The sequence below is a fragment of the Narcine bancroftii genome, chromosome 4, assembly GCF_036971445.1.
Source record: "Narcine bancroftii isolate sNarBan1 chromosome 4, sNarBan1.hap1, whole genome shotgun sequence".
In the NCBI taxonomy this organism is placed as follows: domain Eukaryota; kingdom Metazoa; phylum Chordata; class Chondrichthyes; order Torpediniformes; family Narcinidae; genus Narcine; species Narcine bancroftii.
This window is the reverse complement of record NC_091472.1, coordinates 207,328,860-207,342,394: the sequence shown is the minus strand read 5'-3', so window position 1 is coordinate 207,342,394 and position 13,535 is coordinate 207,328,860. Positions and strand designations below refer to the sequence as shown.

At 47.0% G+C, this 13,535-nt stretch overlaps 1 protein-coding gene across 5 annotated transcripts in view; it reads right to left on the bottom strand.

Moving 5' to 3' along the window:
* The window catches only part of med15 (mediator complex subunit 15), a 204,863-nt gene that overhangs the window by 47,002 nt on the left and 144,326 nt on the right, over positions 1–13,535 (bottom strand). For all 5 annotated transcript variants that reach the window (XM_069933772.1, XM_069933769.1, XM_069933768.1 and 2 more), the window contains 2 exons: positions 12,797–12,906; positions 404–531 (listed from right to left, as the gene is read on the bottom strand). In XM_069933772.1, coding sequence (XP_069789873.1) covers positions 404–531; positions 12,797–12,906 — 238 coding nt within the window. The remainder of the gene's footprint in view (positions 1–403; positions 532–12,796; positions 12,907–13,535) is intronic.

Genomic DNA, 13,535 nt, shown 5'->3' with positions numbered 1-13,535 from the left:
AGAAGCATTGGCTTTACATGTAAACTTTGGGGGGGGGGGAGTTAATTATCTATAACGTTATTGTCCATCGTTCGGGCGGCTCCGTGGAGAGGGAGGAACCTGTAGATGCAGCGACGGTTAAATGTTTTCAAAGAATGTGACTGAAAATAAAGTAAATGCTTTAAGGTTTATGTATTCATGCAAGTGAAGTTTGTTCATGTAAGTACACTCTAGTATTTTTGTCTTTAAAACTATTTATTCTTAATGCAGGAGTATTAGCTATGCAATGTAAGAGTGAGTCTCAAGCTACCGGAAAACCCACTTATCTGGCATCTACCAATCCCCATAGATACCAGATACCAGGGGTTTCACTGTAATATTCTTTATTCCTCTGCTGTTGACTGGGTTCAAGCAAACACCATACCTGGAGTGTTGAGAGGACCTGGAGAAGGCACACTGAAGTTCTGGGGTGTCCGCGCTGCAGCTGGGCTCTGCGTGGTCTGTGCAGATGGACTTGGCAGGAAAGCACTTGGGGATGGAGCAGGACCAGAACTGCATTGGATGACATGATTTTAGACAGTCAGTGAAGGATTCAGTAAACTGCACCCCAGCACATCCTACTTCAAGATTCTGAGCCACCTGGGAAGTAAAATCATTGCTTAATAATGAATCTGGTGCTTTACAAATATTAAACTTCTTGACAAACAATTACATTCAGCCCTCTCATTCAGAGAGCTATCTCACTATCTCCTTGAAGCTTCTGGCCCCATTCAATGAGAATTGGATAGTAGGGGCTGCCATTTTCCAAGGTACAGGAGCAGAATCGCCATATCGCCTGCGATACGTTACCTCTGTGAGGGACAGAGTAGGAGATGGGAAAGAGGGAGAAGAGCCAGTTCTGGCCACTGCTCTCACTCACCGCACACCCTCTCATGAGGACAGCTTCCTGCTTCTAAAAATCATTTTTTTTAAAAACATCTCAAAAGCAAGTCACATCTCTTGCTGGCCCTTCCCCATGTTACATGATCCTACCAACAACGTGTCACGAGGACTGATGACAGGAAGGTTTATGTGGATACAGTACAAGCTTGATCAGCATGAGCACGAATGGGGGGAGGACGTATTTCCCTGCTGTAGATCTCTGACTAAAACCTACAATCATCTTTGGATGATAAATGGGCAATTTTACCTCCTGGTTTAGATTCAAACTATTTCCAACACAACCCTTTAAACTTTCATCTTTGACAAATTCTCAAATTGCAACAGGATTGTCTCTGGAACAGAGACATAACCAGTGATGTTACAGCCCCTCTCACCTTCTCTCTTCCCGTCTCTCGGCCACCATATTAAAAGACTCATCCCTTCCAGCCACACTCACTTCACCCCCATCTCCAGTCAGGAAGAAGATCCATGAGTGTAAGATTGACCCCCACCAAATCCAAGGTCAGTTTCTTTTCTGCCTTTATCAGACTCCTGCATGAGCCCTAAAATTGTAAAATTATGTTCTCTTTGCTAAGTCCCAACATATCTCTCTCTATAATCCACTCAGCTCTAGATCACCTGGACAACACCAACACGTACATCAGGCTACTCTTCATCGACAACGGCCCAGCTTTCAACACTATCGTACCTTCAGTACAACAAGCTCCAAAACCTGGGCCTCTGTACCGCCCCTCTGCAAATGGGTCCTTGACTTCCTCATTGGAAGACCAATCAGTACAAATTGGAAACGTCTCCTGCTCACTGACAATCAACACAGGCGCACCCTAAGGATGTATGCTTTGCCCACTGCTCTACTTACTCTACACCCATGACTGTGTGGCCAGGCACAATTCAAATGCTATCTATAAATTTACTTATGACACCATGGTCATTGGCAGAATCGCAGATGGCAATGAGGAAGTGTACAGGAGGGAGGTAGATCAGCTCATTAAATGGTGTCACAACAACCACCTTGCATTCAACGTTAGCAAAACTAAGGAGCTGATTGTAGAATTCAGGAGGGTGAATTCAGGAGAACATACACCAGTCCTCATCCAGGGGGTCAGCAGTGGAAAGGGTTAAGAGCTTCAAGTTCCTGGGTGCCAGCACCTCTGAAGATCTATCCTGGGGCCTCCACTTTGATGGAATCATGAAGAAGGCTCGCCAGTGGCTTTTCTTCATGAGGAATTTTGAGGAGATTCGTTATGCTACCAAAGACACTTGCAAATTTTGACAGGTGAACCGTGGAGAGCATTCTGACTGGTTGCATCACCGTCTAGTATAGTTGTGAAGTTTTCCAGCGCCATCATGGACACCAGTCTTCACACCATCAAGGACATCTACAAGAAAGCAACCTCTATCCTCAAGGACACCCACCCCCCCAGGCCAAGCCCTCTTCTCATTGCTACCATCGGGAAGGAGGTACAGGAGCCTGAAGACAAACACCCAGCGGCACAAAGACAGCTTCTTCCCCCCCTCCCCCCACCATCAAATTTCCACATGGACAATGAACCACAGACATTACCTCACTTTCTCTTCTTTTGCACTAATTTATTTATTGTTTTAAAATGTAATTTATAGCAATATTTGGGCTTGTGAAGCTGCCACAAAACAATGAATTTTGTGACTTGTTCATGACAATAAATTCTGATTCTGTCCTTTTATATTTCTTTTACTATGTACTATGCCTGCTGGTCTGCTCACAAACAACCTGTCACTGCATTTTTGACATGTGACAATAAACTTGAGCTATGAACTTCCTAATTTCCCAATCACTTTCAAACATTTACATATTGTTTATCTGGTATTATGCACCTAGAATTCTTATACAACTGGCAAAAGATTCTAAGAATATTAAACATTTTTTCCAAAATGGAAAATAAGTGTAAAAAGGCATTTTTAGTTTAATTTCAATTTATATTAAAGGCTGTTGCATAGGCTGAGAAGCAACGCCTTCACAGATTTAGAACCATGTTACAGATAGAGTAGTACAGAGGGGGTCAGGTACTGAGTACAGGAGTTGGGATGTCATGTGGCAATGCTAGATTAGTGAGGCTACATTTGGATTGGACAGTGTGCAGTTCTGGTCAGCCAGCTGCAGGAAGGATGCCAATAAGCTGCAAAGGGTGCAGGAAAGATGCATGAGGGTGTTATTGTTGGGCTTGAGAAAGGATAGGTTAGCTCTTGGAGCACACGAGGCTGAGGGGTGACAAATGCAGGCAAATGGGACCAGCTCAGATGGGCAACATGCTCAGCAGAGGCAAGATGGGCCGAAGGGCTTGTTTCTGTGCTGACATTCATTTGTTTTATTTTTGCTGTACTTTACATTAATATTTATCCTTAAATGGGACAGTTAACATAACGGTTTGAATCCGGCGCTATCTGTAAGGGTTTGTACGCTCTCCCTGTGTTTTCGTGGGTTTTCTCCTGGCGGTCCAGATACTCTCACCCTACAAAACATTCTGGGGCTGTGGGTTAATGGATACAGCCTTGTGAGCTGGAAGGGCCTGTGATCATTCTATTATGCCCACATTTTAAAATATATATAATTTAATTTAAAAAAAAGTTATTTGAAAGGGTAAGGATCTGACTGATAGTTCAGCAACTTGTTTAAAGGTTTTGGTACAGAACATAAGTGAGTAATTATCTTCAGCAACCTGCATATTCATGCAACAAGCACTCCCCATTGCCCATGGACGCCAGGTGGCTGAGAATTCACTGTGCAGGACACAAATCAGGAGTGCAACACTGACCATTGGAGAATCCAACACTCCTCCAGGAGCAGCAGCCAGCATGAATGATTCACAGCCTTGGCCTTCACTCCCTCCACCACTGACACACACTGGCTGCAATTTGTACCATCAACAAAATGCTCAGCAGTTACTTGCCCAGGATACTCCAACTGTATATTCTCCCCTCTTCCTCTCTCTGCACCTCCCCCCTCTCTGTTCACCTCATCTTTCCCCTCCTTCTACTTCCCCTTCTCTCTCCATCCTCTTCTTTCTCTACCTCCCCATCTCTCTCTGTCTCTCTGCCCTCCTCTCTCTACACCCCCCCTTCTCTTTCCACCCTCCTTTCTCTATCTCCCCATCTCTCTCTGCCCTCCTACCTCCTCTTCTCTCTTCACCCCTTCTCCCTCTCTCTCCCTTTATGTCCTCTCTCTCACCACCCCCCTCTCTATTTGCCACCCCTTCTCTTTCTCACTACCCCTTTCTGACCTCTGCCTCCTGTTCTATCTCTCCCTCCTCTTCTCCCTCCCCTTCTCCTCATTCTTCCACTTTCACAATGCCCCTCGATATTATCCCTTTGCCTCGCCCTTGCCCAGCACCGCTCCCTCCTCACCTCCCTTCCGGCTCCATTGATTTCCACCTCCTCCAATGCCTCTTTTTGCCTTCTCTCTCTCCTAACCTCCCCCCTCCCTTACTCCCACCCCACCCCTCATCTTCCTGCCCCTCTCTCTCCCTCTCCTTGGTGTTCATCCGGGAAGAACAACAAAAAACCCCAGAACTTTGGGAACTTGATTCATAAAGCACTTTCTTAGGCTTTGAGCAAGTCAGAGATCAGCTTCAGCTCATGCACTGGGTTCCATGCCACATTGGACCTGCCTGCTTTCGTGTCAAACTAAAGTTAAAATGTGAGGAAGCAAACAATCAAAGGAACTTCTACTCATAGGAACTGATAAAACAATAAAACTTAAGTAGTAGGGCAGCAGGAATCGTCAAGGACCCACACCACCCGTTCTGTTCTCGCTGCTGCCATCAGGAAAGAGGTGTCGGTGCCACAAGACTCGCACCCCCAGGTTCAGAACAGCTGCTACCCCTCCACCATCAGACTCCTCAACAACAAACTCAATCAGGGACTCATTTAAGGACCCTGACTTGAGTACTTTATTGATTCGCTTTTTGTTCTGACTGGATTGCACAGTCAGTTTGTTTACATTCGTTATCTGTTTATAGTTATTTGTTTTATGCTGTGAACAGTTTATTTGCACCACCAATTAGAGGTCATTCTGCTGCGCTGGAAGTAAAAAGGAATCTCAGGGTTGTACGTGACGTTATGTATGTTCTCTGATAATAACTGGGAAAATCTAGTACCTGCGAGTTTTCTTTCACTTTTCTGTACTGTCTCTCACAATGTTTAAGCTCACTGATACGCCTAAATATGGCGGCACAGTTAGTGAAGTGGTTAGCACAATGTTATTATTACGCCAATGTCCTGGGTTTGAATGTGCCGCCGTCTGCAGGAAGTTTGTATGTTCTCTCTCTAACCACGTGGGTTTCCTCCCACTCTTCAAAATGTATGGAGTTAGTAATTGGTCACAAGGGTGTATTTGGGCAGTGCAGACTTGTGGGCTGGAAGGGCCTGTCACTATGTTGTGACCTCCTCTGAGTGACCTTTCTACCTGCCCAGGGAATTCTCGGCCATGATGATCGCCACTGTAAATGTTCCGCCTTCGGCTAATGTGGGCAAAGCCATGAAGGAGCTTTACGGTGCCATCTGCGAAGCCCAGACCTCCCACCCTGATGGTGCCATGTTTGTTGCTGGTGACTTCAATCACTCCAACCTGAAAATGGTCTTAGCACAGTTTCAACAGCACGTCAACTTTGCTACCAGAGGAGAGAACACTCTGGATCGGGTGTACACCAACATCCTTGGTGTGGACAAGGCTGCACCTCGTTCCTACCTTGGTTACTCAGATCGCATATCTGTCCTGCTAACCCCCGCGTACAGACTGCTGGCAAAATAAACTAGCTCAGTTCACAGGGAGATCAGGACATGGCCTGGGGGGAGGGGGTACAGCAGTGCTGCAAGACTGCTTTGAGACCATGGACTAGAGCTGTTTCAGGGAGGTGGCCACCTACAATGGTCATGTAAACATGGATGAGTACACAAGCTCAGTGACTGGTTACATCAGCAAGTGCATTGAGGATGTCGCCAAGATCAAATGCTTCACAACCAGGGCTAACCAGAAACCATGATTGGATGCAGAGGTCCGGGCCCTTCTCAGAGCTCATGATGCTGCCTTCAGGACAGGGTGTAGGATGGCACTAACATCATGCAGGACCGAACTCTCCCATGCAATCTGTGCAACACCGGCAACAAGAGGCGCATGTGGTAAGGGATGAAGACTATAGCGGATCACAAGTTAACCTTGAGAATTAGGGACAATGACAGCTCCCTTCCGGATGGCCTGAACACCTTCTACGCATGGTTTGATGAAAAAAATAGAATGATGATAAAGAAAGCTCCGTGTCCCCTATGAATGGGACCTATCCAAGGTGAACCCACACAAGGTGGAGGGACCAGACAACATACCTTGTCAGGTAATGAAGGACTGAGCAGACCAATTGATAGAGGTCTTTACAGACTTCTTCAACACCTAGCTGCAGCGGTCCATCGTTCCTGCAGGGTTCAAGACAGCCACCATCATACCGGTACCCAAAAGGGTGACAGTAACAGGCCTCAATGACGACTGCCCTATGGTAATGACCTCCACCATTATGAAATGCTTTGAGTGTCTGGTGATAGAACGCATTAAAACACATCTCCCAGAGATGCTGGACCCATTTCAATCCGCCTACAAAAGAAACCGTTCCACAGACGATGCTTGTCCCTTCATTCCATCCTGGTCCACCTGGAGAACGGCACCTCATACGCCAGGCTGTTGTTCACTGACTTCAGCTCGACGTTTAATAAGATCACTCCCTAGAGGCTGGTGGACAAACTATGCTCACTGGGACTCAACAGCCCTCCTTGTACCTGGATCCAGGACTTCCTAACGGAAACAGACCACCATAAGGCAAACAAAGAGTTGCCAAGAGCCTGGTGCCCCTAACATCAGAGGAGGAGAAGCAAAAGGGAGTCCCTTTGGAGTCAAAGTGTCTGTGGATTCACCTGCCGCAGCCTCTTCAATGGATGCAAGGGGGTGATAGACAGAAAGGTGCAAAGAGAAAGAAGTAGCCATCTCGTCCAAAGTCATCTGGGAAGCCATGCAAAGAGGGCCAGGGATGGGGTGGGTGGGGAAAGAAGGCCAGGAGTATTTTGATGAGAGATGGAAAACCCTCAGCTGCATATGGTAGGGGCTACATTGCACAAAGGGCGCTGCCTGCTGGTGACTGGGGTAGTTGGTGGAGTGGCATTGAACCTGTTGGATGTTAACGGGGCTCGCCGACAACGATGTGACTTCTAACACTGCAGCTAATGATGAAAAGCTGAGCCGAGAGTGGCAGCAAAGAGATCCTAGAAGGACAGGGATCATCAGCAGATGCTTTCAGGTGTTCTGATAGAAAATTAGGCGCCTGCAGGCACGGCTAGAGGTGGCCACAGAATGGACGGCTTTCTGGCACCTAAACGTGCCAGCTCACTGCTAGCCATCTAACAGCGAAAGCCGGCTACTCCAGATGCCTAGTTCCGCCCACACTGACCTCACGTCATTGCAGCGCGTCAAGGTATGCCTGACAAACAACTCAGGCATGACTTGACTCCCATTGCCGGTTCCTTCCCATCCTCGCCCGCGGGAGTCAGGCGGGAGAGGATGGGGAGACTGGCAGCGGGAGAGGGTGCGAAATAAAATTTGAAGAAGTCTACTTTAGACAAGTCTACTTTAGACAAGTCTCCTTGTCTCAGGAGTCGATGGCTGACAATGTCGACGTCACTGCGATGTCATCAGCCTGCCCCCTGGCAGCCCGGGCAGCTTTCGGCTGCCACAATCAAAACTCCGAACAGGATAGTTATACCTCTTGGAGAAGGGTTAGGTAAGTAACCCTCCTGGCCGGCTTTTCCAGTTTCAGATGGCCACCCGACAGCCCCACAAGAGTATTCTGTGCGGCTTTACAGTCGGGCTGAAAGAGGCTAGCATCTCACGCATACCTGATAAAGATGGGGCAGTGGGTGCGGGAATAGAAAAAGCATTCAAAACGTTACTTAAAAGCTTCTTTAAAGAAAATAATTCTAGGTAACTTGGGCAACAACTTGTCACTGCAATAGGAGGTCAAACAAACAAGGATGAAAGTGGATGAGAGAAAGCAGAAGCAGATGAATGGAAGTTTGAAAACGGCACTGATAAGGACATCAACATCATCAGAAATGTCCACGACACCTGCCACTATAAAACAATTATGTTGTACTTATTGGTAAATAATCTTTCCCTAATTTACACAATCCATAAAATGGATACATCATTGTTACTTGGAATATTGTGTTCAGTTCTTATCTCTTCACTACAGGAAGAATGTGGATGGTATAGATAAGAATTACAAGGATGCTGCCTGGATTGGAGAGCCCGCCTCATGAAAATAGGGTGGGTGGACTTGGTCTTTTCTCCTCGGAGCGACAGAGGATGAGGGGGTGACCTGATGGAGATGTACACATGATGAGGCATTGATCTAGTGCAGGGGTGGGCAACCTGTGGGCTGGATCCAAATTTATCCACCCATAACCCAATGCAAAAATACCATGTGCACCCAGCCCGCCGATACAAGTACACCCCCGTCAGTGCTGCCGCCAACCCCCCCCCAGCGAACATACAAGGGAACATTTCTTCTACGCTCCTCGTCCTACCGTTCGCTCTCAACTTATACAACGCCAAATACAACATGGTGGCCACCAAGGCCAGGTCTCGTGAGAGCACCTTGTCACCATTTATTTTGATGCATTGGCTACCCCTGCGATAGACACTATCTTGCGTAGATATGCCCTGAATAATTGAGTGTAGATTTTTCAGTATATGTCTACTTCAGTTAATTTCTGCATTTGTAAATATTGGTATTGTTCTTTGGCTTGGCTTCGCGGACGAAGATTTATGGAGGGGTAAATGTCCACGTCAGCTGAAGGCTCGTTTGTCCGATGTGGGACAGGCAGACACGGTTGCAACGATTGCAGGGGAAAATTGGTTGGTTGGGGTTGGGTGTTGGGTTTTTCCTCCTTTGTCTTTTGTCAGTGAGGTGGGCTCTGCGGTCTTCTTCAAAGGAGGTTGCTGCCCGCCGAACTGTGAGGCGCCAAGATGCATGGTTTGAGGCGATATCAGCCCACTGGCGGTGGTCAATGTGGCAGGCACCAAGAGATTTCTTTAGGCAGTCCTTGTATCTCTTCTTTGGTGCACCTCTGACACGATGGCCAGTGGCGAGCTCGCCATATAACACGATCTTGGGAAGGCGATGGTCCTCCATTCTGGAGACGTGACCTACCCAGCGTAGTTGGATCTTCAACAGCGTGGATTCGATGCTGTCGGCCTCTGCCATCTCGAGTACTTCGATGTTAGGGATGAAGTCGCTCCAATGAATGTTGAGGATGGAGCGGAGACATCGCTGGTGGAAGTGTTCTAGGAGCCGTAGGTGATGCCGGTAGAGGACCCATGATTCGGAGCCAAACAGGAGTGTGGGTATGACAACGGCTCTGTATACGCTTATCTTTGTGAGGTTTTTCAGTTGGTTGTTTTTCCAGACTCTTTTGTGTAGTCTTCCAAAGGCGCTATTTGCCTTGGCAAGTCTGTTGTCTATCTCATTGTCGATCCTTGCATCTGATGAAATGGTGCAGCCGAGATAGGTAAACTGGTTGACCGTTTTGAGTTTTGTGTGCCCGATGGAGATCTGGGGGGGCTGGTAGTCATGGTGGGGAGCTGGCTGATGGAGGACCTCCGTTTTCTTCAGGCTGACTTCCAGGCCAAACATCTTGGCAGTTTCCGCAAAACAGGACGTCAAGCACTGAAGAGCTGGCTCTGAATGGGCAACTAAAGCGGCATCGTCTGCAAAGAGTAGTTCTCGGACAAGTTGCTCTTGTGTCTTGGTGTGAGCTTGCAGGCGCCTAAGATTGAAGAGACTGCCATCCTTGCGGTACCGGATGTAAACAGCGACTTCATTGTTGAGGTCTTTCATGGCTTGGTTCAGCATCATGCTGAAGAAGATTGAAAAGAGGGTTGGTGCTTCACACCATTGTTAATGGAGAAGGGTTCAGAGAGCTCATTGCTGTATCTGACCCGACCTTGTTGGTTTTCGTGCAGTTGGATAACCATGTTGAAGAACTTTGGGGGGCATCCGAGGCGCTCTAGTAATGTATCTTTAAGTCTGAGTGAAATTAGTGCATTTTAAATTTTTTGTTATTTAATTTATGGTAGCATCAGTGCAGCCTGCTGTTCAACCACTCACATACCATTTGGCCCATGCATGGTGAAATGTTGCTTGCCCCCAATCGTGTGAGTTTTTTCCCAGGGCTGAAGTGGCTAACACGAGAGGGCCTAGTTTTAAGGTGCTTGGGAGTAAGTACAGAGGGGGATGTAAAAGGTATGTTTTCCACACAGAGATAGGTAGGTGTATGGTGCCGGCTGGTACAACAGATTCTTTTAAAATATGATTAGATATGTACATGGAATTGAGGAAAATGGAGGGTTATGAAGAAGGAAAATTTAGGCAGTTGTTTGAGTACGTAATTAGGTTGCCACATTACTGTGGGCCGAAGGGCCTGTACCATGCTGTAGATTTCTATGTTCCATTATGAAATTTCTTATAATTCAATCCATTCATCTTACTCTTTGGTACTTCTAGTATATTTTCAAGTTACGTTTATTGACACCTGACTGTACATGTCTTTCTTTGGCTTGGCTTCGCGGACGAAGATTTATGGAGGGGGTAAAAAGTCCACGTCAGCTGCAGACTCGTTTGTGGCTGACAAGTCCGATGCGGGACAGGCAGACACGATTGCAGCGGTTGCAGGGGAAAATTGGTTGGTTGGGGATGGGTGTTGGGTTTTTCCTCCTTTGCCTTTTGTCAGTGAGGTAGGCTCTGCGGTCTTCTTCAAAGGAGGTTGCTGCCCGCCAAACTGTGAGGCGCCAAGATGCACGGTTTGAGGCGATATCAGCCCACTGGCGGTGGTCAATGTGGCAGGCACCAAGAGATTTCTTTAGGCAGTCCTTGTACCTTTTCTTTGGTGCACCTCTGTCACGGTGGCCAGTGGAGAGCTCGCCATATAACACGATCTTGGGAAGGCGATGGTCCTCCATTCTGGAGACGTGACCCATCCAGCGCAGCTGGATCTTCAGCAGCGTGGACTCGATGCTGTCGACCTCTGCCATCTCGAGTACTTCGACGTTAGGGATGTAAGCGCTCCAATGGATGTTGAGGATGGAGCGGAGACAACGCTGGTGGAAGCGTTCTCGGAGCCGTAGGTGGTGCCGGTAGAGGACCCATGATTCGGAGCCGAACAGGAGTGTGGGTATGACAACGGCTCTGTATACGCTTATCTTTGTGAGGTTTTTCAGTTGGTTGTTTTTCCAGACTCTTTTGTGTAGTCTTCCAAAGGCGCTATTTGCCTTGGCGAGTCTGTTGTCTATCTCATTGTCGATCCTTGCATCTGATGAAATGGTGCAGCCGACCAGACAAAACAGTGTCTCTCTGGACCACAGTGCACAGATGTACACACCCAATACAAAGCATAGAAATATAACATAAATAAATATTTCATAATCATTTACTCCATGAAAATGTTTAACAAATACAAATAACATTTTAACTTTGTGTCCATCCTTTTTGGCACAAGACCATATGACATAGGAGCAGAAGTTGGCCATTTGGCCCATCGAGTCCATCATGAGCTGATTCATTCTCTCACTCAGCCACTTTCACCGGCCTTCTCCCCATAACTTTTGATACCCTGACTGTTAGGTTCCTATCAATCTTAAACACACCCAACGACTTGGCCTCCAAAGCTGCCCGTGGTAGCAAATTCCAGAGGGTCACCACTTTCTGGCTGAAGGAATTCCTCCACATCTCTGTTTTAAACGGGTGCCCTTCATTCCTGAAATTGTGCTCTCTTGTCCTGGACTCTCCTACCATGGGGAACAACTTTGCCATATCTACTCTGTCCAGGCCTTTCAACATTCAAAAAGCTTCTATGAGGTCCCCGTCATTCTTCTGATCTACAAGGAGAACATTCAAATGTTCCTCATATGCTAATCGCTTCATGCCAGGAATCATTCTGTCACGGCCTAATTCTAATCCCTCTTCCGGCTTGGCATCAACTTGAAAATCACACCTTTGTGAAACATTTCAGTGGCTCTGTATAGAAGTAGTTTGTTCAAAGACTGAAGAAAGTTCAGTGGAGAAATGCACTCAAGATGAAGGGTACAACAGGCCACAATTGGACTGCAAGCCAGAAATTAGTGCAGTGCCCTGTTAGACTCTGAGCTGAAACTGGCTTCAACCTAGAGCGGAGGTTAATACCAGATGGCAACCGACCAAAACCAATTGGGATGAGTTAAGCTATCGGGGAAAACAACCCAGAATATTAAGAGTGCAACTGAATAACTGCTATTTTGTAAACTGAACAGTCTGATGAAGGAAGAGGTAGTTACCTTGACCTGGGAGATGCATCTATTTAAACATTTAATCTTTACTCCCATTTAAAAGAGAAATATCATGAATATTTCAAAAGGAAAAACTCTCGCATACTTTCTCTGCCACTTATTTTGGCAGCAGGTAATAATTCCCAAACAACACAGCACCGGAATTTCTGGGAGGACTTTTGTAATCTTGAGAATGTTGTGCAGGTGAACAGCCCCTCACCCCTCCGAACTGGAGCCGGGGTGGGGAGGGGAACTGTGGTGTGGCCTCCCTTACAATGAGCTCACACAGATCATCCAAAGTTAACAAGTTACAAAATCCCTCAGGGAAATGTGACCACCATGAGGTGGGACTGGGTAACAAATGGACTTGCATCTTCATGAATAAGACATGTCTCAGGTCTTGTTTTCCCTCTCCCTCTTTCAATCCCAGTCACTTGCTGCCAACAGCACCAAACCTTGGGATGTGGTGCTGATAGAGGGAATGTATGATGCTATGCTTACCTCACGGAGCTCTGCTGGGATGAAGGAGGCTGGGGAGATGGCTGAGGCTGAGGTGGAGGGAGCATCGGCTGCTGGACGGGAGATGGTATCATAGCAATCGTATTGTTAACCTGCAGATCATCAGATACAAACAATGTAGGCAATGGATCTTCACGATACCAAATTACACATTCCCCCTCCCCTCCCTCCTTCCATTACACAAGAACCAAAACCTGCAGGATGTCTCCCAGAGTGTGTGGAAATTCTGACCAACATAATATCAGATTATCTGCTGCTAGGATAAAACTAGTGTTCCCTAACCAATTAATTCACTGATTCCCATCAATTAAGTCATTGTTGCAATTCAGTTTGGGGTGAGTTGATTACAAGATAGACCACCAGGAAACCTCCTCATCTCCTCCCTGCCCACAACAGGATGCCAGTTTGGCCACACTTCAAAAATACTCCACTGCCTGCAGAGGACTTTGAAACTTCCTAAGGATGTGAACGTTAATTTTTATCATTGAAGTAAAAAGCAAGGAAAGTACAAATGAGAAGAGTTGCTCCAGGGCTCGTCAAAGTGATGCTCAAGAGCACCAAACCTTGGGATGTGGTGCCTGTGGCCGCGGACAGCCTGCGGCAGTGGACAGCTGGCCCATATCAAGCCCTCCTCAACTCTTTGTGGTGACTGCCCCGAGCTTTTAGAAATGCGACAAGACAAGGCAGCAGGAACACCAGATACTGTCAGGATTAATCCATG